At 44.2% G+C, this 22,513-nt stretch overlaps 2 protein-coding genes across 5 annotated transcripts in view; one reads left to right on the top strand and one right to left on the bottom strand.

Moving 5' to 3' along the window:
* BOK (BCL2 family apoptosis regulator BOK) overlaps positions 1–8,555 on the top strand; it is a 41,647-nt gene extending 33,092 nt beyond the window's left edge. For both annotated transcript variants that reach the window (XM_066621198.1, XM_066621199.1), the window contains exons 4-5: positions 5,212–5,375; positions 7,547–8,555. In XM_066621198.1, the coding sequence (XP_066477295.1) occupies positions 5,212–5,375; positions 7,547–7,672 (290 nt within the window). In that variant the 3' untranslated portion in view covers positions 7,673–8,555. The remainder of the gene's footprint in view (positions 1–5,211; positions 5,376–7,546) is intronic.
* Positions 8,556–15,746: 7,191 nt separating this feature from the next.
* The window catches only part of THAP4 (THAP domain containing 4), a 31,028-nt gene continuing 24,261 nt past the window's right edge, over positions 15,747–22,513 (bottom strand). For all 3 annotated transcript variants that reach the window (XM_066620655.1, XM_066620656.1, XM_066620657.1), the window contains one exon: positions 15,747–16,111. In XM_066620655.1, the coding sequence (XP_066476752.1) occupies positions 15,992–16,111 (120 nt within the window). In that variant the 3' untranslated portion in view covers positions 15,747–15,991. The remainder of the gene's footprint in view (positions 16,112–22,513) is intronic.

Below are 22,513 nucleotides of genomic sequence, written 5' to 3'. Positions count from 1 at the left end.
GATCCTGGTGCATGCTAGTGCCACTGAGATCCATTGCTCCCTCCCTTTTCTGCCTCCCGCCCACTCCCCTGCCCAGACACTCCCCCATTCCTTCCCATCCCCGTCCTGTTCCTCCCACTGCCTGCCTCCTGCTGTTCTGCTGTCATAAAGCCCACATGGGATCGGGCTGTTAATGCTTAAAGGCCAGCCACTGCAAGCAGTTCCTTTCAGTGGAATGGCCAAATGTCTTCCTGCTGTACACTGAACATATCCAAATTGGTTTATAGTCTTGATATATGCTTCAGTGCAAGGAACCAGAACATAGCCAGGGCCTGCTATGCCTTACAGCTGAGCTATGAAATGTGTTTCCAAATCCAAGAAGAGGACATCCTGGAGGTGATCTTCCATGGAAGAAAACCACAACAACCCAGAATGTATAGAACCAGATCTCTGCTGGTATAAATCATGACTGCATGAACCAGAATCTGAAAGTCTGTTATGAAAATTTTTCTTGACAGAACTGAACTTCCTTCACAAAAGCAAAAGGTGGCTCCAATCCATTGTTGTGATTAACCGCCTGATTCAATGCATATTTATTCAGGAGAGCACTTGCTCCTGTAGGATTGCAGCCCAAGATCATATTGGTAGCAACAGCTTGTTTTGGTATAGCTAATTGGTAGCATAACTTGTTCCATTGGTTTCAATGATACTTGATCACAAGCAACTCTTAGCTAGATCAGGGACAATGTATGTAATGACATAGATCAGATTGTCATGCGGATTGTCATGAGTCCTTGACTTCATTCTCTGATGCTCTAGTTGGAACATAAGCACAGCTTACAGGATCAAGCCAACAGATATTTTTTCTCCCAAACTGGCAACTGTTGAGTGCTTTCAGGAAGAATATATGCAATGCAAACAGAAGATAAATAAAGTAGTCAAGTCCTTTGCTGATTTATTTTAGTTTCCAGCAGCCTTGCTTAGGGCATTTTAACAGTAAGCATAGACAGTACTGTATATTCTTAACCATCATCCTACTAGCCACTACTGTCTTTACTACCAGATGATGAATTCAACATTTAGGTCTTTTTCTGAACCTAGTTGAGCACGTATATAAGTGGTCACTGTACCACATCTGTCTGCACTGAATATATAAAGATGGTTCTTTGAAAATATTATCCAGTGGTTATTTTGAACCCGCTCTGTTCAAAGTGCTTTGAATATCAAACAAAACGGTAAATCAGTGTTCCCTCTTCACCATTCACGGCTTTCTATCCTTTGTGCAACAATGTTGAAGAACAGCCCACCCACTTCTTGTTAAGTGTTTCAGACAGGATGCATAATGCAGGCAGTAAACATGACCATACTATTTTGCAAAACAAAACTATTTTGTCAAAACAATCCCACAGATCCTACAAGCAGGTGAACAGCAAATTCCTTCAAAAAGAATTGCTAATTTTTAGCATCATCTACTTCCAAGAATACAATTCCAAAGGAAGTTCTAAAGGGCAGTTATGGCTTCTAGCTAAGAAGGCACATTTATGCATTTCCAAAAAAATGTTGCGGAGGGATCAAATGTTGGAAAACTGGCAGGAATGTTTTTTTCAGGCATTTTAACAAAAGCTGATGCCCTGCATTTGAGACCACTTGTGAAATTTAAATTGTAGAGCTACACATTAATCACTCCTTTAAAATGGGGATAAGTCCTTGGAATTCATGAGAGTCAAATTGCAAATATGACTTTCCTCTACCCGGAGCTTTTTAATGTAATTATAGCAGCAGCTTGCTGTTCCAGTTTCTATGTGCTATAATGGCATAGCAGGAAACCACCCTTGATCACTTGGATGTAATCAGCTGTTTGTAGCCCAGTAATCTCCATCCTTCATCCTAAATAGATGGGCTTCCTATTTCTGAGGACCAAAGGCTGTGACCCTGCACCATGGTTGCAGTATGAATCCAATTACTGAAACTGCTGTTAGCCACAAAGGGAGGGGAGGATGTTCCATCCATGGCCAATAGCAACTTGGGGGTATTTAAAGTGGGGGAATCCGCATCAGGGCAAAGGATTAACCTGCCCCTCCTGACCCTGATCCAACCCTACCCCCCAAACCATGTTGGGAGTTCCTATTGCAAAACTTCCATGTTGCGTCTAAGTTTGGCTCTGAGCCAACCCATCCTTCCCATACAGCAGTGGTTCTCAAACTTTTCCAGCCCACAGCTCCCCTGATCCTTGTGGCCATTGGCCAGGGCTCCCCATTACAACACCTCACGTCAGTTACCCCCAAAATGGGGATGAAGGTGTTATGATTATACACTAGAAACAAAAAAACAGCTGCCAGCACTCTGAGGCTGCAATCCTAACCACACTTACCTGAGAGTAAGCCCCACTGAACAAAATAGGACTTACTTCTGAGTAGACCTGGTTAGGATTGTGCCCTGAGTTTGTTAGCAGCACACCTGGAGGGGTTTGGAAAGGGAGGGGGGAAGAAGTGATGAATTTGCTGGGGGAGGGGAAGACTTTGTTTTGTGAGTATCTGCTAATTGCAAACTGAGACCCAGAGACTGTTTGGCTGCAATCCTAACCTCACTTTCCTGGGAGTAAGTCCCATTGAACACAATAGGACTTACTTCTAAGTAGATCTAGCTAGGATTGTGCCTTTTGTCTTATAATAGCAGCTAACATGGGAAATAACCCCACCACCACCACCAAAAGGAGGCAGGAGGAAAAAGGGGAAGGCTAAAAAGGAATGGGGATTTTTATTTTTAATCAATTTTTGGAGACAAAGCCATCAAGGGTGGCTTTTTTTCTTTTTTGAAGGGGGAGGAAAAAGAGAAAGGTGAGGATCCTTGGGTAAGCTGACACAGACCTCAAGCCTATGTAGGTCTACTCAGAAGTAAGTCCTATTTGAGTCAGTGGGGCTTACTCCCAGGAAAGTGTGGATAGGATTGCAGTCACACTCAGCAAGATTACAACTCACCTCATACACCCCAACATGCAGATGCCACCCCTATTCCCCCCAGGCAAGATGGAGGGATGCAGGCTGGGCATTTGGATACACCCCCCCCCCCCAGAGCAGGCTGGGCTCCCTCTTTCCCAAGTGGAGGAAAGCGATTCGCTGCTCTCTCTAGGTCACGCTTTCCTCCCAGTTTGAAGCCTGCCAGGAGCATGCCCTGTGCTGATGAGATGCAGCATCTCTGCTGCTGCCCAGCCAGCCTTTTCTTCCACCTCCCCCACCACATTTCACATGTCCTCCCCACCTCACACTGCCCCACCCACCTTGTTCTCAGCCTTGGAAAAGCAGCAAGTCAGGAGGCAGCACCTGCAGCTGAGCAGAGCAGAGCAGCTTCGGCCACCTCTCTCCCCAAGATTCCTGGCAACGCCCCTGAACATAAGAACAGCCCCACTGGATCAGGCCGTAGGCTCATCTAGTCCAGCTTCCTGTATCTCACAGCGGCCCACCAAATGCCCCAGGGAGCACACCAGATAACAGGAGACCTCATCCTGGTGCCCTCCCTTGCATCTGACATAACCCATTTCTAAAATCAGGAGGTTGCGCATACTCACTAGTGAAGTGGGACGCACAGATTGAATACCTCAGCCATACAGGCATGCAGACTCTTCTCAAAGTGCCTTTTTGCACAGTTGTACAAGCATTAAACCACTTTCAGCTGGAGCACTATGAATTTGGACTCTATTACAGCAGCAAGAGTTTGTACACACTGTTACCAGAGACCTGTTTTGTTCTGTCCCTCTTTGTGAAAACTTTGTGCTCCAGTCCTAAATTCATTTCTTTGCAAATAAATCACAAAGACTTCAGTAGAGCTTCCTCCAAACAAACATACCAAGATCATAACCTTGGATGCGGAGTACTCAAGTTCTTGAGTGGGTGTTGCTTGGATGCAAAAGACTCAAACAGAAAAAAATCTGCAGCTACAGAGCCTGATCTTTGCTCTTAAAAGATGGAGCATAGATAGGAGAAGTACTTCAGATTCTAGCTCACCCACGTAGTCCTGAGATGCTCATTTTTTGACTTTGGGCCCAGTCCTATCCAACTGTCCAGCGCTGACGCAGCCATACCAGCAGGGTGTGTGCTGCATCCTGTGGTTGGGGGACAGTCACGGAGACCTCTTCAAGGTACTGTGTTGTGGCTGCATTGACACTAGAAAGTTTGATAGGATTGGGCCCTATGACTTAATTGCACTGTAGAACTCCAATGGGAAAGATTCCAAAATCAGTGGGGGAACACTTGCCACTAGCAGAAAAACAGGTTCTGTTGAAATATCCCCCTGTGCCTCCCCTGAGGACATTTTTGGCAGGTCATTGTCCAGGGAAATTCTGCTGCAGGCAAACTTAGCTGGTTGATCAGAATTCCATCCACCTTCATATAAGGATGCCTGAAGTTCCTTCAACTCTGCTGGGAGGCTGCAGATGAAAAAAACTGATAATAGCTTAACGTTAGTTAAGCATTTAGTTAAGCAATAGTTGAGCATTTTACTGCTCAACTGAGCGTTGATTGTACAATATTAGTGCATATTGTGTGTTCACTGTTTCTTAATCTAGCTATAGTTTAGAACTTGTCTAAAAGGCAACTGGGTTTGGAGAAGACATTAATAGTGAAATGGAATAGGCAATCTTTGGTATTTTTTGTTGTGATGCTTTATAAAACCAGAGGGCTAGTAGCATTACTACAGGCTAGGCTGACTGTTTTTATTAAATGTGTTGTGCCAATTTTCACCTGGACAGTTACTTCTAGGTGGAAAACTGCTTGGCATACCAGCATCTGCTGTGTAAGTGGCATGAACATCATTTTCAGCTGCTTCATGATGCACTGAACACTGCTTCTTCTATCTATACACATGGAATGGACTATCTGAAAGTTGGTATTATTTGTGTACTGGTTTGAACAAAAAGTTCATTAAGTGATTAAGGGCACAATCCTAACCACGTCTACTCAGAAGTAAGTTCTATTTTGTTCAATGGGGCTTACCCTCAGGAAAGTGTGGTTAGGATTGCAGCCTTACATAGCTAAATAAGTAAATGGCTCACAATTTTAAAATGATACAGCAACAGCCACTGGAAAAGATGCTGCACTGGGGAGACGGGACAGTTGCTCTCCCTTTGCTAAGGAGCGTACCAAAAGCTCCCCAAAAGCTCTTACCAAAAAACCCAGTTGTCTTGTTTTAGAATGGGGTCCCTCACCCGCTCAAGGAGGCTTTCTGTTCTTCTTGCAGGAATAACATGGGGTAAGGTGGTGTCGCTCTACGCTGTAGCAGCTGGGCTGGCTGTGGATTGCGTGAGACATGCCCAGCCAGCCATGGTCCATACCATTGTGGATTGCTTGGGAGAGTTTGTGCGCAAGACCTTGGTGACTTGGCTCAAGAGGAGAGGAGGCTGGGTAAGTGGCCCTGAATATTTCTGAGGATTGTGAATTCTTACATTATGGAGATATTGCTGATGTGAATGAAAGCAGATGAGCTACCAGCAGGCATAATGTAGGCAAATACTGGGAAACATCCTCCCCTTCCCCTGAGCCTTGCCAAAAGGCCCTTTAATCCATTCCTGTCCTAACTAATCTTAATTATTCTTGCTTTACATCTCCCTACTGTTTGGTGACTGATCCGCAGCAATCCTTGCTATATTTGCCATCACGCTTCCAACACTGTTCCAGTAACCTAATTTGTTCCTCACCTGGTTGCATCTTTTTCTATTAATCCATTCTTCATAAAGCCATAAACAGCAACCTATATGGGTGACAAAGGTGGAATAGTAAAGATGCTGTGGAGAACCCTGGCCAGTCGTTGCTCACCTACATGGTTACATAGAAAGCTGTCTTGTACGGAGTCATACCACTGTTTCATTTAGTTCAGTATTGTTGACTAGCCTCAGTTCTCCATATTTTCTGGCAGGGATCTGTCTCTGCCCTAGTGCCAGATATCAGGGATTGAACCTGGGAGCGTCTACATTGAAAGCATACACTTTGCAACTGTGTTACGGCTCTTTCCCAGTAGATGTTCATGTCAAAAATATCTGTGTACATGTCTATCAAATCATCCATTATGTTTTTAGCTTGCCCATGCCAAAAACTTAATGTGTGAACTGGTCCTTCTTGCATACTGTATGTGTGGTTTAACCCCCCCCCCCCCCCCCACACACACACACACAAAAGCACAAAGAAAAGCTAAGAACAAAACTTAAACTCACTGGTGTTTTATATTGACAGTAGAGTCTTTTGAAAGTATTTTACTATGGAAAGTGGGCAAGGGTGATGCAGAGGACTTCTAAAAACTGGTGCAATTCATTGCCAATCAATTTAGAAACCTTCAGTAAGTAGTTCTCAGAACAGCTGAGGATTATTTTTTTTCGTAGCCATAGCCAACATCTTGAAGCTTGTGTATGTGAGAGAATGCCTTAGAGCTCAGCTGCTCAGTGAATAGTTCATAATATGGCCAGTCCATTACATGTGGCCAGCTGAGGCAGTTGTCTCAGGAAGCAGTTTGGTGGAGGGCACTATCTCTTTGCACCTAGTTGCCTGCACTTGACACTAACTCATCACTCTCCTCTCTTCCATGCTTTTCCCTTCCACATTCTGTCTCCTTCTTCCTTTTCCAATCCAGGGAATGGAAGTAACAGAGACTTGGCAAATCACCAAGTAAGGGGGACGACGACACACAGCATTTGGCATGCTTGGGCCAGCCCTTATAGAGCTGTGTACCAACACTTTCACCAACTTAGAATTTATTAAAAAACAAAAAAGATGCTTGCAAGCAAATTGTGGCTCTGTGGATTTCAGCTATAACATATGCATTCAAGCTAGTTAAAAATTTATAAGCTATAATTTGGCCATGAACTAGACCAGGGGTGCCCAAACCCTGGCCCAGGGGCCACTTGCAGCCCCTGGGGGCTCCCAATCCGGCCCACTGGGAGTCCCCAGTCTCCAATGAGCCTCTGGCCTTCCAGAAACTTGTTGGAGCCCAATGCAACTACTCTCAGCATGAGAATGACTGTTCGACCTCTCACCTGAGCTATGGGACGAGGGCTCCCTCCACTACTTGCTGTTTCACAACTGTGATGCAGCAGTGGCAGTGAAGGAAAGGCAGGCCTTGCTTTGTGCAAGGCCTTTTATAGGCCTTGAGCTACTGCAAGACCTTCATTCATTTGTATAAGTTCTATCTCTAATATATTCATTTATGTATATTTATTCAAATTTTAAATGTAAATTAATTATTTTTTCCCAGCCCCTGACACAGTGTCAGAGAGATGATGTGGCCCTCCTGCCAAAATGTTTGGACACCCCTGAACTAGACTGTAGATTCTGGGGCTTTATTTTATTTTTAGGTAAAGGTGGAGGTAGCAGACCAAAAGTATTAACAAGCAGTGTTTGTAAGGAAGAAGGTCTAGGGAACTGCTTGAGGAATGTGGACTGGGAGTGGAAAGTCCTTCCTAAGCCAGCTGCCAGGAATCCCTGTGAAACGGTATCAGACAAACACCAGATTGTGCCACTGTGTACTGGATGGAAACACTGTGCCAAGAATGACATATTTGATTCTCCCTTTCATTTTTTTCTAGACCGACATTACAAAATGCGTGGTGAACACTGATCCAAACCTTCGCTCCCATTGGCTTGTGGCTGCCATCTGTAGTTTTGGTCACTTCCTGAAGGCCATCTTCTTTGTGCTCTTGCCAGAAAGATGACAGCCAGTTGCCCCGTGAAGCCCTGTCTCCCTCTTGTGGATATAGCTGGTGCAAAGGGAAGAAATGAAAGGAGAAAAAGGGCTGAGCAAACATGCATTCCACTCTTCAGGCTTCCCAACTGCAGAGACTTCCTGTTTCCCCAGTGACAGAAAACATTTCTCTGGGTCACTTCTTGCAGTCCCTGTTGCACTTTTTCAGTGGCTAGGATCATGTTCACAAGGTTGGGAGACTGCTGGGCTTGCTGTTCAGTTATTTATTTCATTTTCTCTCAAATGTATGTTGCATTTGTGCATTATAAATACAAGCAATCTCAGCGATTGTTGGGACCTGTTGCTTCTGCAGTGGCAACTGCTTCTTTTATTCAGTCAGGCAATTAATTCCTTCAGTCTTTCCCAAACAGTGCACTGCACTGTTGAGCTCCTGCTTAATATTGTTCAATGGTGATCACTCTGCTAGGCTGAAATGTCTAGTTCTCTTCTGAAGTTGGAGTCAAAGTGACATCATGCTCTGTCCAAAGGAGAACTAGAGATTGTGCATTATGGATTTCATATCTGCCTACTGCATTTTAACACTTGCATAAAGGATGAGGGTTCAGGAAGTAAAATAAAAGGTCCAATTAAAATGTTTTATTTAGTGAAGGAAAGAACCCAGATACATTCAATGTGGCAGCATTTTGAGCTTTCTAACAGCAGGTGCCTCCCAGCAGGAGCAGGAGAATATTAATGGAGGATGCAGAGTATGTCATCGGTGATCACTGATTTGTATGTTATGAAGTGGGGGAGGGGATGGCACACTTGCCTTGTATCCACTGCAATGTATTTATCATGTGCAATGTGACATTGTTGTTTCTGTTGTGGTAAACAATAAACGTTGATGGAGTGTTTCATTGTGTGAACTATATAGGTATTGGGCAACCCAATCTTAACCTTCGCTAGTGCAGCCAGGCCACATGGTCTACTACACTGTATCCAGTGCCGTAAGGAGCAGGCTGGAAGTCTCCTTGGGGTAACAAGGAAAAATCCCCTTACCCAGCCTGTCCAATGGGGCTACTTAGATCTGTGCCAGCTAAATCACCAGAGCAAATCTGAGCAGCTCTGTTTAGGGCATTCAGGCCTGGGAGGGAGGATAGGATACGGCAAGGACCTGATATGCCCCCTACCACCTTCTGCCCCCCACCAGAAACGCCCCTTGCTACCTCCATAGCACCCTCCAAGCCCCTGCGCCACTTGGTGCTTTCCTTACCTTGGCCAGGCGAATGGCTTTCAAGTAGTCACAAACATGCTTTACAGTATGTTTGCAGCACTTTAGGCTGGTGCAACGCAGCAGTCACTGTGCTGGTGGAGCACTCGATTACATTTACGATCTAATGCAATGCTGTAGGAAAGGTATTCCTATGCTGTCAGATTGTTTCAACTAGGCTGTTTCTTTGTAGAAAGGCCAAAACTAAAGATGCTAAGCCTATGGCAAAATTCTGTGCTGGGTGATTGGTCAAAACTTGCGAACAGAAAAGACAATTCTCTCTTAATTATATCTCCAGGTTCATGATATGTTCTAAAAGACTCAAGAATGCTATTTTTCTACTTTGGAGTCCTGGCATGACAACAGCTCCTATGGAGAAGAGTGATTTGGTAAAGAGATGGAAACTGCCCATGTGGAAAGGAGCCTGGGCTGTTATTTAAATATTTTTGTGTAGAGGAGCTTCATTAGCTCAAGACCAGGCGTGTCCAAACTTTTTGACAGGAGGGCCACATCATCTCTCTGACACTGTGTTGGGGGCCAGGAAAAAAAATTTACACTTCAAATTTGAATAAATTTACATAAATGACTATATTAGAGATGGAACTTATATGAATGAAGGAAGTTCTTGCAGTAGCTCAAGGCCTATAAAAGGCCTTGCACTTAGCTGTCACTGCTGCATCACAGATGTGAAACAGCAAGCAGTGCCCTCATTCCACAGCTCACGCAAGAGGTTGAACAGTCACCCTCATGCTGAGAGCAGTTGCGTCGGGCCAGCACGGGCTCCAGCAAGAGGTTCATTGGAGACTAGGGGCTCCTCATGGGCCACATTAGGAGTCCCTGAGGGCCGCAAGTGGCCCCCGGGCTGGGGTTTGGGCACTCCTGCTCAAGACCTATAAAAGGCCTTGCACAAAACAAGGCCGGCCTTTCCTTTGCTGCCACATCACAGATGTGAATCAGCAAGCAGTGGAGGAAGCACTTGTCCCACAGCTCACACGAGAGGGTAAACAGTCGCCCTCATGCTGAGAACAGTTGTGTCGAGTCAGTGTGGGCTCCAGCAAGTCTCTGGAGGGTCAGAGGATCATTGGGGACTGGGGGCTCCCTGTGGGCCAGATTGGGAGTCCCTGAGGGCTGCAAATGGCCCCCGGACCGGGGTTTGGGCACCTCTGGCTTAGAAGAACAGGAGAGAGATCTACTGTAGCTTGCCAAGGGGCACTGGAGGAAATGCTGCATATGCCTTTGGCTAACTGGAGAATACCACAATGGAAGGGAGGGGTTATGGTAACCTCCAACTGACTTAGATTCCAAAAGAAAGCCAAGACAAAGCAGAATCTTGGCAGATGATCAGATGCACACCAACAACAATGGACCTCCCCCCCCCCCAGTTTATAATCTGTCATTTCTCCAAGAATTTAGGGAGGTGGGAGGCCAGAATAAAGTGTTCTATCATAGGCCAAGTGTCCACAATAACACAGAGCTCTTACCTTGATACCTGTGACACGACTGCTGTAATCTGTAAAGTGGGGCCTGTACCATTTCCTTTCACTGCCTCAGCAGCTGCATGGGAGCAAAGACTACATGCGCTTTGGCATTCTGATACAGGCACAAGAAATCCTATTTTCCAGATGGGAATGTAGACAGTGACAGGCTGCCTAGGAAGGTTCAAAATGAGCAGGACTTGGAATTCACAGGAGCATCCAGACAGACTCTTATAAACCCATGAGATCATAGCTAAACAGATACTGCCTAGTTAGTCTAACTGGGAACAAATGCATATTGCAAAAGATTGGAAATCAGACACACACACACAGAGTCATTTTGGATGGGGGCCCTACCTTTTTAAGCCCTCTTTACCATTAGCTCCATTTATTTACTAACACTTTCTAAATAAGTATGCAGTTACTACCATTCTGCCTACTGGGCAGGTTCTGAAACAGGTTTAATGAAAAATACTGCCATTTCCTGCTTCACAAAACGATTATCATTTGTCAAGCTTAAAAGTTTCCTATGTAGGTATGCTTCATACCACAGGGAATGGGGCAAAGGGCAGATGAAGTTCATATTACATAAGTGTCATTTTCTAACTTGATTTAAAGCCTCTGAGAATGCTGTAATAAAGTTGGCATGAGCTATTGCATGTCAAGCCCTTGCTGAACACAGAGTCAATTAAATCCAAGCTACAGATTGGATTTAAGTATTTTGGCGAAGTAGGTAGAGGGCTTTTCCTAGGGCATAGAAGTGTGCTGTTCTCTTTACTTTGGATCATCCTTCTAATGTTAAGGTCTCCTGTGTACAACAGCATCTGCTTTCGCATCTTCAAATCTGCATGTTTCTGATTTTAATTGTATCAAGATAGTTAAGCAAACAGAAGATTCACAGAAATGTTCAATCGATAAGCATCAAAAAGGAGAAAAAAAGTTTAACTGGAAAACCAACAGGAATTCCTCCTCTTACCCCCAGCACTTCAACCTTGCAGGCACTCCTTTGTTGCCCAAGACTGTGTCTGGTTCAAGGACAGCACCAATTTGGAGCTCAGCTTGGGGATCCAGTTTTATTTGCAAGCTGACATGCAGAAGTGTGGATTAAAGTTGACCCACAGTGCCTGAAACTCATTCCACGTTTACTGTGTCATTGCCTGTGCACTTTTGGCAGTTCATTTGAGCTTGATAAGCGTGCATTGGAGTTGAGGCAGTGGCCTGATTCAACTAATCTAAACTATGGTTGGCATAGTTGGCATAGATAATCTAAACTATCCTTGGCATCTTTTTAGATTGTGAGCCCTTTTGGGACAGGGAGCCATTTAGTTATTTGAGTTTTCTCTGTAAACCGCTTTGTGAACTTTTAGTTGAAAAGCGGTATATAAATACTGTTAATTAATAATAAATGGTTTAGATTAGGCCTCCAAACCTTATTCCACAGGCCAGATCTGAAATGCCAGGGATTTGCATCCAGGCAGTGGTGGCGAAGACTTTCTTCCCTGCCACAGCCTCCTTTCTTCACGTACTCTTCACACAGTTGCACGCTGGGCAGCCACTTTCCCTGAGAAATCAGGGCAGAGAGCCTTCAAGGGTGACATGAGTGGTAGTGGCTGCCCAGCCCAAGGCTGTTTGAAAAACAGGCATGAAGAAAGGAGGCTGTGACATGGAATGGAAAGCCTTCGCCACTGCTGCGCTGTGCTTGGACATATCTTGCTGGTACGCAGAAGGCTGCAGTTTGGAGACTGCTAGTTTAGATAATGGCAATAAGCCATAAGTTTGCAGACTTCTCTGCTCCTCCTGCACATGTAAAGGAGATTGAAAAAACTCTGTTTTGAAGTGTCCATAGTTCTCCATTACATCTGAACTTGGGGAAATGCAGTGTTTTGTTTTACCTACCTCTCTTTTTAACAAACCACAGTTCCTCAAATACACATATAACAGGGAACTGTAGTTAGTTGAAAAGTTTGAGTCTCCTCTTCTTGATCATGAGAGGGAGGTGTGTGAGCCTGGAACTCACACAGGCTTGTTTTTATAACCAGCATTGTTTGTCATTACATCTGAGTGGGTTTATTGTGTGACCAGCTGCAATGCAACTCATTCCATATTTTGGCATTTCTTTTTAGCATATTAATTTGCCCTCAAGTCAGACAGACATCACCAGATTTGGTCTTGCATATTACTGGGTATAACAAGGGGCATGTGGTTAACTCAAGTTACTGCACTAATCGACTGTAGTAGGATATGAGTGCAGATAACAGCACTTTAAGATAAGACAAGACTAAAATACAAGCAATTCAATTCAAGGCATTGAAGGAATCTGCAAGTTAAACACCATGACATCTGTTTTAAGCCATTTCTGCTCAACGCTGCATATACGCAACAGGGACCAAATATACACCTGTGGGTTGGGCAGAAATGGGTTAACCTGCTAGCATCCATGAGGGTAGACAAATCTGATTTTAAGTTACCCTAAAGCAGTGGTTTTCAAACTCTCTAGGAAAGTTTGCACCACTGTGAGTCCTTGTGGGGGCAGGAGGGGAGGCAGCGGGGGCGGGGCGGAAGGCAGCAACGCGATCCCAGGATCGCAGTCCTCCTGAGCGGCGCAGGGACGGGTTGCACTCACCAGTCCCTGCAACAGCCTGTCAGGAGTGTGGGGAGCCTTGCGCGAATGTCTGCAGGGTTCCCCAGCTAGTTAGAAGTGAAAGTGCAGCGATCGCGCTCCACTTCCAGTTTTGCAGAAGTGAAGTGCGATCGCTCCACTTTGACTTCTGATGACCTGGGGAGCCATACAGATGCTCGTGCAAGGTTCCCCACACCTCTAACAGGCTGCTGCAGGGACTAGTGAGTGCAACCCAGTCCCTGCAGCCCTCCTGAGTGGCCCAATCCTGGAGATCGGGTCACTGTCTCCTTCCTGCTTCACCCCTGCCCCCGCCCCTTAAGGGGAAAGAGGCCAGGGCCCTCAGACTGGGGCATCATGACACCCCAATCTGAAAATCACTGCCCTAAAGGATCTAACTTGCTTTATTCCATGCATTCTAGTAAGTGCATAGTGCTGGATGCTAAATCAGCAGTTCTTTGGTGAGCTTTATGCTCATCTTTCAGAGGAAACAACAAACTGAATATCCAGGGTGTGTTAACATCGGCTACATTAGTGCACTTTGACCCATTTCTTTTCATTGCAGTTTTCCCTTGTCCTGCACTTCCTCTTGTACACTTATTTGATACAGCCTGCCAAAAAGAGCTAGGGCAGAAAGAATGGAAGAGAGAGACTTCAAGATAGAATTACAGATGGTATCTAGTTACTGTGCAAGGTCAAACATCTTCTTCCCGTACTAATACCTAAAATAGGTACTGTATTAGTAAAAAGAAATATGCGATCGTGTATGCACAAACACAGCTTTTTTGGGGGGGGGGGGGAGAGAAGGAAACTTCAATTATGAAGGGGTGGGACTGTGTCCAGGAAGAGGCCTATCAAGAGATTACTGAAGTTCTGTGCAAATTAGTCCATCATTTGATGCTTCTGGTGCTATTTATCCAGCTGTTTATTTTTTATATTATGTCATATTTAGCCTAGGGCATAAGATGGTTTGGGTTTTTATCTCCACTGCTGCCTCAATCACATACTTTGAGGTCAAAGTTAAGTTACCACCAAAAACCATGAAGCTCTTGCTTTGATCAACACCTACTCCACAGACATTATATAATTATGGGCCCAATCCTAATAGAACTGAGCCCTCATCATGACCCAAGAAACAGAAGAGACATGACTCTTCTGGGAGTTACTTTACAAATTTGGGCCCTTCTACCTCAGTTAGATTTGAACAGGTTAGCCTGCATTCAGTGATGCCTCTGTGACCAGTTTCCTCCGCATAACCATCTTGTTAAACCAGTGGTTCTCGAACTTTTCCAGCTCGTGCCTCCCTTGATCCTTGTAGCCATTGGCCACAGCTCCCCATTACAACACCTCACCTCAGTTACCCCCAAAATGGGGATGAAGGTGTTATAATTATACACTAGAAACAAGGCTGCCAGCACTCTGAGGCTGCAATCCTAACCACACTTGAGAGTAAGCCCCATTGAACAAAATAGGACTTACTTCTGAGTAGAGCTGGCTAGGATTGTGCCCTGAGTTAGTTAGCAGCACACCTGGAGGGGTTTGGAAAGGGGGGGGGAAGAAGTGATGAATTTGCAAGAGGGGAAGACTTTGTTTTGTGTGTATTTGTTAATTGCAAACTGATGCAAACAGAGACCTAGAGACTGTTTGGCTGGAATCCTAACCCCACTTTCCTGAGAGTAAGTCCCATTGAACACAATAGGACTAACTTCTGAGTAGACCTAGCTAGGATTGTGCCTTTTGTCTTACAATGGCAGCCAATGGAGTACCCCCCCCAAAGGAGGCAGGAGGAAAAAGGGGAATGGCTAAAAAGGAATGGGGATTTTTATTTTTAATCAATTTTTGGAGACAAAGCCATCAAGAGTGGCTTTTTTTCTTTTTTGAAGGGGGAGGAAAAAGAGAAAGGTGAGGATCCTTGGTTAAGCTGACACAGACCTCAAGCCTATGTAGGTCTACTCAGAAGTAAGCCCCATTTGAGTCAATGGGGCTTACTCCCAGGAAAGTGTGGAAAGGATTGCAGCCACATACAGCAAGATTACAACTCACCCCAAAGTAGATGGGGGCTGCTCACACACATACTCAACATGCAGATGCCACCCCTGTTCCCCCCAGGCAAGATGGAGGGATGCAGGTTGGGGCATTTGGACATGCCCCCCCACTAGGAGCAGGCTGGCTCCTTCCTTCCCAAGCAGAGGAAAGCGCTGCACTGCCTGTACTTACTTTAAAGCCTGCCAGGAGCGAGCCCTGTGCTGATGAGATGCAGCACCTCTGCACTCTTCTCTCCTCCAGCTTTGACCAATCCCAGAATGCCCAGGGTGAGGGGCACACTGGGAAATGTAGTCCTTGGGGCGAGGTTGCACATGGAGAGAGCTCCATGATGAGATGCGGCACCTCTGCCTGCCCAGCCAGCCTTCTCTCCCACCTCCCCCCACCGTGTTTCACAGCCCTCCCAGCCTCACGCTGCCCCACCTACCTCTTTCACAGCTGCAGAAAAACAGCAAGTCAGCAGGCAGCATGTGGAGCTGAGCAGAGCAGCCTCCCCCCGCCCCCATGCCTGGTGAAGCCCCTGGAGGCTAGCCATGCCTCATTAGGGAGGCGGAACGCACAGATTGAATACCTCAGTGTTAAACCATAAAGATAATCAGAAAGGAAACTCAAAAGACTGAAAATTTCTGAACTTGCCCATCATTCTCCGGAACGTCAGGAGACACTGGAAGCTTCTTTTATCAATTGAAACGGTACACCGTTCTACGTCACATCTTTAAAAATAAAGGCTTTTTATTGGCTTTTTTTTTTTTTTAAATCTACCATTTCAGAAACCTCAGAGTAAACTCTTTCCGCAGTTTCAGTTTCTGGTCTCTTCCCATCTTGCTGCCAGGTTTGAACTGCATCATGGAGATGCAAAGTCCCTGTAGTTTGCTTCCAAGTTGCTTCTGTTTTCTGTACAGGCTGTGCCCTGGCATCTCTTTGATGAAACAACTCCTCACTGTTTTATGGTGTCACTTTCTTGTAGGTAATGTAAAGGTGCTGAGTCATTGGCTGAGTAGTGGTTGCCATGGAGACAGTCTGTTCAAGTTTCCCATCAGAATTGAGCCTAAATTTTCTAGTAATCTATGGAGAAAGACACACAGGACACATGGTTATTATCTGATTTTGAGAACTCCTGAGAGCTGGTGTAGGGCCGCAGCTGAACTGCAAATCAGAATTTCCCTGATTTGAATTCACCCCTGCTACGAACTCACTAAGTAGTCTTAGGCAAGCCAATTCTTCTCCCAAACTGCATTATGGGAGAAATACGAAAAATTACAACAACCCTATAAGGTACAGTAACAACATTAAGAGAACACATGCAAAGCATTCTGCCCACTCAAAGTGCTATACAATTGCTAAATATGATTGTTTATAATTAAAGAATACACGACAGCAAAGCAAACTGCTTTGAGGAACTGAAAAATGGTAACTGCTTCCTCCACATTGAGAAGCTATCAAAGTTCAGATGACAAATGCCCTGAAGTCCTTCAAGAAAAAAGCAAACAGTACTCATTTCAAGAGAGGCACTCTTCAGAGGACTTTGATTCAAACAGCACACTGGGATCCTGCTCTGAGCCAGGCCACAGTGCAACACCTTAAAGATGCAAATATGCATTCTAAAAAACAAACATGACTCAACCTCTCAATAGAGTTAGAAATGGAAAACAGGACAACATGCCAGACAAGAAAACAAACACACTGACAAATATTTGGGACTGCTTCACTCAGCATGGTGCCTCATTTGAACTCCTCTCCCGTTTCTAGTTTGTCAAGCCAGATTTATACCAAACAAGAGCATCTAAAGTCAGGGAGTTAAAATGCTGCCATAGAAGAAAAATGGGTCAGAGAACTGGGTCCAGCTTGACAGACTTCAAATACACAGGGCCAAGCAACAGAAAGACTTGCAACCACACAGCAAGCCAGTGTTGTCAGAGCACTTCTTGGCACAGAATCCATGGGCTCTGCAGTGAGGCCCTCCCACTTATTTCAGTAAAAGATTTCTGCACATTATCCAAGATTTTGTGTATATTAGTCAATGCCCTTTGCCCTTTTGCCATAGTTACCATCATTCTTAAAGAAGAGTGGAAATGAAATATCCGGGACTGTGGGAGTCCTGCCCAGGAAACTTTGCCAAAGGTTATTTCACTGAATGTAACTGTTCAAAACAGCAGTGGCACAAGATTTAATATGGAATATTCAAACTGTAGTTTGTTGGTATGCCATCAGTAGCATTCAAACAAGACAACCAAGGTTACATTGTATGGGCAGAATAAGAATATGATACTCAGTGCTAAATCACGTATCTGGAAGGTGTAAACAAGAGGAATATAAAACAGTAAGGGATGTTTGTGAGTAGTGAGTTGCTGAGTACATGAGGAGGAAGCATAGACACAAAACTGCAATACTACACAGTATACCAGCATTCTCCACTGCATCCAGGATTAATCATCCAAGCGCAGCAGTGGTAAAGGTTTTCTGTTCTGCACAGCAGCCTTCAGTTTTCTTAGTGGATCTTTGCAGAAACTTGCACCCGGCAGCTGCTTCCGCTGCCTGTTGCCCCAATTTCCTGGGGGAAGCGGCTGCCCAGCGCAAGTTTCTGCAAAGATCCGCTGCTAACACTAGAAGCTGCAGCGCAAGACACAAAACCTTCACCACTGCTGCGCCCAGACAGGTGAACAGTGATAGTTGCCCTGCTAAACCTAAGCGAATTACACTCTGAAGCTGGAAACAGACACACAGTTGTACTTCTTGTGGGGCATTCAGCTTTTATTCTCTCACGAAACTGAGACATTCAGAGCAGAAAACCAAAACTACACACAAAGGGATAAATATAGCCCCTATTAACATAAATGTTACTGCTCTGGTAGATAATGAGTAAGCAGAGTTGAAACAATATAAGTCAGCAGGATCTGCCCAAAGGGCATTAATCGGCAGCAGGGAGAACCCTGTGCCACATATTGACAGACAGGAGGTGGCTCCTTTTCATTCTGGGAGAAGCTGTATGCCAGGAAGGTTTCTATGCATAGTCATTCCTTCAATTAATTCAGACATCCTTACAAAAGAAAACTTTTGTAAACTGTTGTGGGTAGTTGTGTCCCTGCTTCAAAATAAAAATCAGCAGTATTTTGTTTCTCAGCTTATATCCTTGCTATGCAGTCAGATATCAAATATGCAGTCTGATATGCCCTTTACCAAGCTCTTCTCCCTGTTCCTGTCCATCTTACTGTGTCATTGCAGCACTGTTGCTCTTGTGTATTACTTACCATGCAACCAATACATTAGAAATGACAGCAGTAACCTGCTCTCAATGCCCCATTTTCCCTTAGTAACTCTGAGTTCTTCTATCAGTCATATACCTGCCCTTCAGTGTTGATATTTTTTTTCAGGTCTCCTGTTATTTTTTCAGGTTTTTCTACCTCTCCCATCAAGAGCATAAAAGGCAAAAATGGAACAAGCTCCACAGCAGCATGAAACATGTGGAAGAGCTCTTGTAAATTCTGCAGAAGCTACCTTGCTGTTTTGCAGTTCCTCCGACCACCATAGGGCTTTTTGTTTGTTTTAAGGTGAAAAGGAATGTGTTTGCTCTAACAAGCTCTCTAACTATCAGGAGAACAAAGGGCAGTCAGGTGATGAAAAATTCTATAGATTTTGAGAGTGCTACCAAATGACATGAATGAATATTTAAGGCACTATACATCAGTATTCCTATAGATCAGTGCTTCTCAAACTGTGGGTCTGGACCCACTAGGTGGGTCGCGAGCCAATTTCAGGTGGGTCCCCATTCATTCCAATATTTTATTTTTAATATATTAGACTTGATCCATGGTATGTGACTGCATTTGGGCAAATGTGACCGATCTGTACTTTTAACAGGTTACTATGTGTATGCTTTTAACAACGCTAGCAAATGGAACTTACTCTTGCGTAAGTGTGGATAAGATTGCAGCCTAGGATTGTTAAAAATTTTCCTGCTTGATGATGCAACTTACGGTCATGACATGACTTCCGGTGGATCTTGACAGAGTCTCATTCTAAAAAGTGGGTCCTGGTGCTAAAAGTTTGAGAACCATTGCTACAGATCATTTGAAGGAGGGAGACGGAAGAAAAAAAGGCAAGAGAGAAGAAAGCTAAAAGTGCAGACCTCAAGGGAATTAAAGCATGAAGGCAAATTTGAAGAAGTAAATTCTGTAAATTTGAGGATGTTGTTTCACCAGCAACAATGTCCTCTGTCTTTGTCCAGATAAGAATTGAACCAGGACTAGTAAGCAGTTAGCATGTCTTTAGGTTTACTAATCAGAAATAGTATCAACATCACCACTTAACCACTTTATTTGGTTCTCAGGTGTTCAAAGCACTCCACATACATTATCTCCATAATCCTTACAAAAGCTTTGTAAAGTAGATAATCCCAAATTACCTTATTGGCTTGGAAAGTCACTCAAGCACAGGAGAAACACCTTCTCCAGATAAGGCAAAGCCAAACCAAACTTTACAAAAACCATGAATAGGCACATGAATAAAAGTTAAAGGCTGTCTTTGGATATGACTAATACTTTCATAAACAATAATTTAAAGGTGAAGCCAAACAACTAGCAAATGGAAGAGCATTTCCTGTTGGTTCTTATAGAGGCAACAGGAGTTATGCATTGAAAACTGCTTTGCTTTGATACTTTTTTAAAAACATGTACTAAAAGCTGATTCAGAAGTAGGTGCTTTCAGGTGGTAGATAACTCTCAGCCCAATCCTATCCACACTTTCCTGAGAGTAAGCCCCACGGAATCTAATGGGACTTACTTCTGAGTAGACATGCATAGGATTGGACTGTGATACCTTTAGCATCAGATTCTCTGCCAGCTATACCTACTTGAGGTAGCTCATTGTTTAAAGCTAACAAAGGTTAATACAGCAAAAACACAAAAGCAATGAGCAAGCTCTTTGAGAGGGAAAAGAGGCTGAGAGAAAAGTCCTTAAGTGCTCCAAACAGGTGCTGATTTATTGCTTCCTGTGGTCTGGCAAAACACTAGCAGATCCTGAAGCTGCTGCTTCAAACATAATGAAAGGAGGACTAATTAAGGATGACTCTGAGGAAAATACTGAGTTTCCCAGTTTGTCTTCTTAGTAATTCAAAATGTAGAATCTTATGATGTGAGAAATGAGAAGGGATCCTGTAGGAGGAAGAATTAAACACACACACATGCACTCAGTGTAAGGTTACCATCAAACTAGGTTTCATCTACAATGTGCTACTCTAGATTGCAAAACCTTTCCCACAGTTTAATATAAGACTTCAACAAACCCAGCCCCATTCATTTCAGAATATTTGCCCAAAATAAAGATATGAAAATGATATAGGTGTACAAGCAATTCTACCACCAGTTGAAGAGGAGCTGAATTGTGCTACAGAGTGCACTGCTATGATCTAACAACTGCTCAACTCTTGGACAATTTTGGCTTAATTGCCAGCAACAAGGAACCCTTTGAAAGTGAACCTGCACAGAACAAAAATCAGCAGATCAGACTATGGACAAGGTTTCACACATACTAATCATTTAAGGGATTCCTCCTGTGACAGAAATGGCTAAGATGACTAAAAGTAATATAGGTCTTTGCCTGTAGTCATTTTATACTTCACAGAGTGCAGCCTGGGTATAGTGAAAAAGAGCCCCTTTAAATGTGTTGAGAAAGACTAGTTAATTAGTCAAGGACACCTTGATTACATGATGAGCTGCAGCTGCGAGCTGAAGGAAGGGGGCAATATGCCATGAGTAAGTGGCCATCACTCATGTAGTATACTGGAAGGTTCAGGCAGTTCTGACTGGTTGGGGGCTGGGAGTCAGGTATAAAGATCCACTATTCATCTATAGCATGGATTCTGGCCCTGCCTGCTCTCTTTGTGCCTGGATTTTGGCCGTGCCTGCTTTCTTGTGTCTTGGCCATTTGTTTTACCACTGCTTTTCATCAGGGAAGTTTGGCTATGCTGACCATGGTGGAGTGAGCTGATAAGATCTGTCCAGAGAAGTGAGTTATACTTGGTGAGTGATAGTTAAAGTTAGGAGTTAGCTATTATTGTTTTGTATGCTAGTGAGGATTGTCTATGTTATGCTATTTGTGTTCTGAGTGCTTGTCTTGTGTGTAACCACTTTAAATGTCTAGAATAAAGCTGGTGTGTCTTATTGACTATAATGGGGGTTTGTAGATGTTTCTGAATCCAGGCCTGGCCTCTCAGTTGCTACCATTTGCCATGTTTAAACCCCTTACTTGTATTTTGAGGCAGTGGTGTCACTAGGCTCTGCGGGTGATGTACCATTGCCCCGCCCCCACTGGTTTTTTGGCTGTACCTTTTGTTAGAACACAGATATTTCAATGTGGTTTGTTTCATTGCATTCTGCATGAAATTGCACACTGATATATAACATGATGGTATTAGTCCTCCAAACTCTGATTCTAGTAATTTTGAAAACTTGTAGAGTCTCTCTCTCACTCACTCTCTCTCTCTCTCTCACACACACTCACACACACACACACACACACTAACTTAGTGTGTTAGTAAGTTAGTCGACTTACTAACAGCTTATTGCAGCAGTTCTCAAACTTTTAGCACTGGGACCTACTTTTTAGAATGACAATCTGTCCAGGACCCATTGGAAGTGATGTCATGGCCAGAAGTAACATCATCAAGCAAATTAAAATTATAAATAATTAAATGAAAATAAAAAAATTAAATAAGGGGGAGCCGGTCCTGTTCCAGCAAGTGAATTTTCTCTGCAGTCTGCCTGCAATAACACCCCCCCCAAAAGAATCAGTGAGATTTTCAGCCCTCCCCAGTGCCCAGTTTAAAGTTCTTCTATTTCAAGCAAATCAAGATAAAGACCCACCTGGCTTTACAAGTGCAAAATAGAAAACTTTTCCCTTACCAGTTCAAGTCTTTTTTGTCCTTTTTAGTGGGGAAGGGGGCTGCCTTCTGGAGCATTTGCTGTACTCCAGTTCCATTGGATCGGAACCATTGTGATGTCCTCACATTCCCCTTTGCCTGGCCTGCACACCAGCCAAGGCATGTCTGCCTACTTGCAAGTAAATGTGACCATGAGGCTGCTTCACTTTCCATAGGGCTCAATAGACTTGCAGCTGGGAGGCAGGGACCTCCTTCTCTAATGTTTTTTGGGGGCTGCATTCATTGGATCAGGACCGTTCTGGTGTCATTGGATTCCTCTCAGTCTGCCCTTTCTGATGGACTATGGCAAGCATGCCTACTCATGAGTAAATGCGCAATACGGCTCACTTTTCATAGGGCTCCATGCATTTTTCTTTCTGGTTTTTTTACCATAACTTTCGAAGGAAAGGAGCTATTTTGCTCTGATTTTTTGCATTGCATTCCACTGGACATTCCACATCCAACAGTGTATGGCATGACGGGGTAGCTCCTAAAGCCGCGACTTTGGCATGTCACCCCCCTTGGTGGGTCACCCAGTGCAGCCTGCACCC

This window comes from Tiliqua scincoides, chromosome 3 (genome assembly GCF_035046505.1).
Source record: "Tiliqua scincoides isolate rTilSci1 chromosome 3, rTilSci1.hap2, whole genome shotgun sequence".
NCBI lineage: Eukaryota > Metazoa > Chordata > Lepidosauria > Squamata > Scincidae > Tiliqua > Tiliqua scincoides.
The sequence above is the reverse complement of the archived record's forward strand: the minus strand, read 5'-3'. Positions and strand labels throughout refer to the sequence as shown.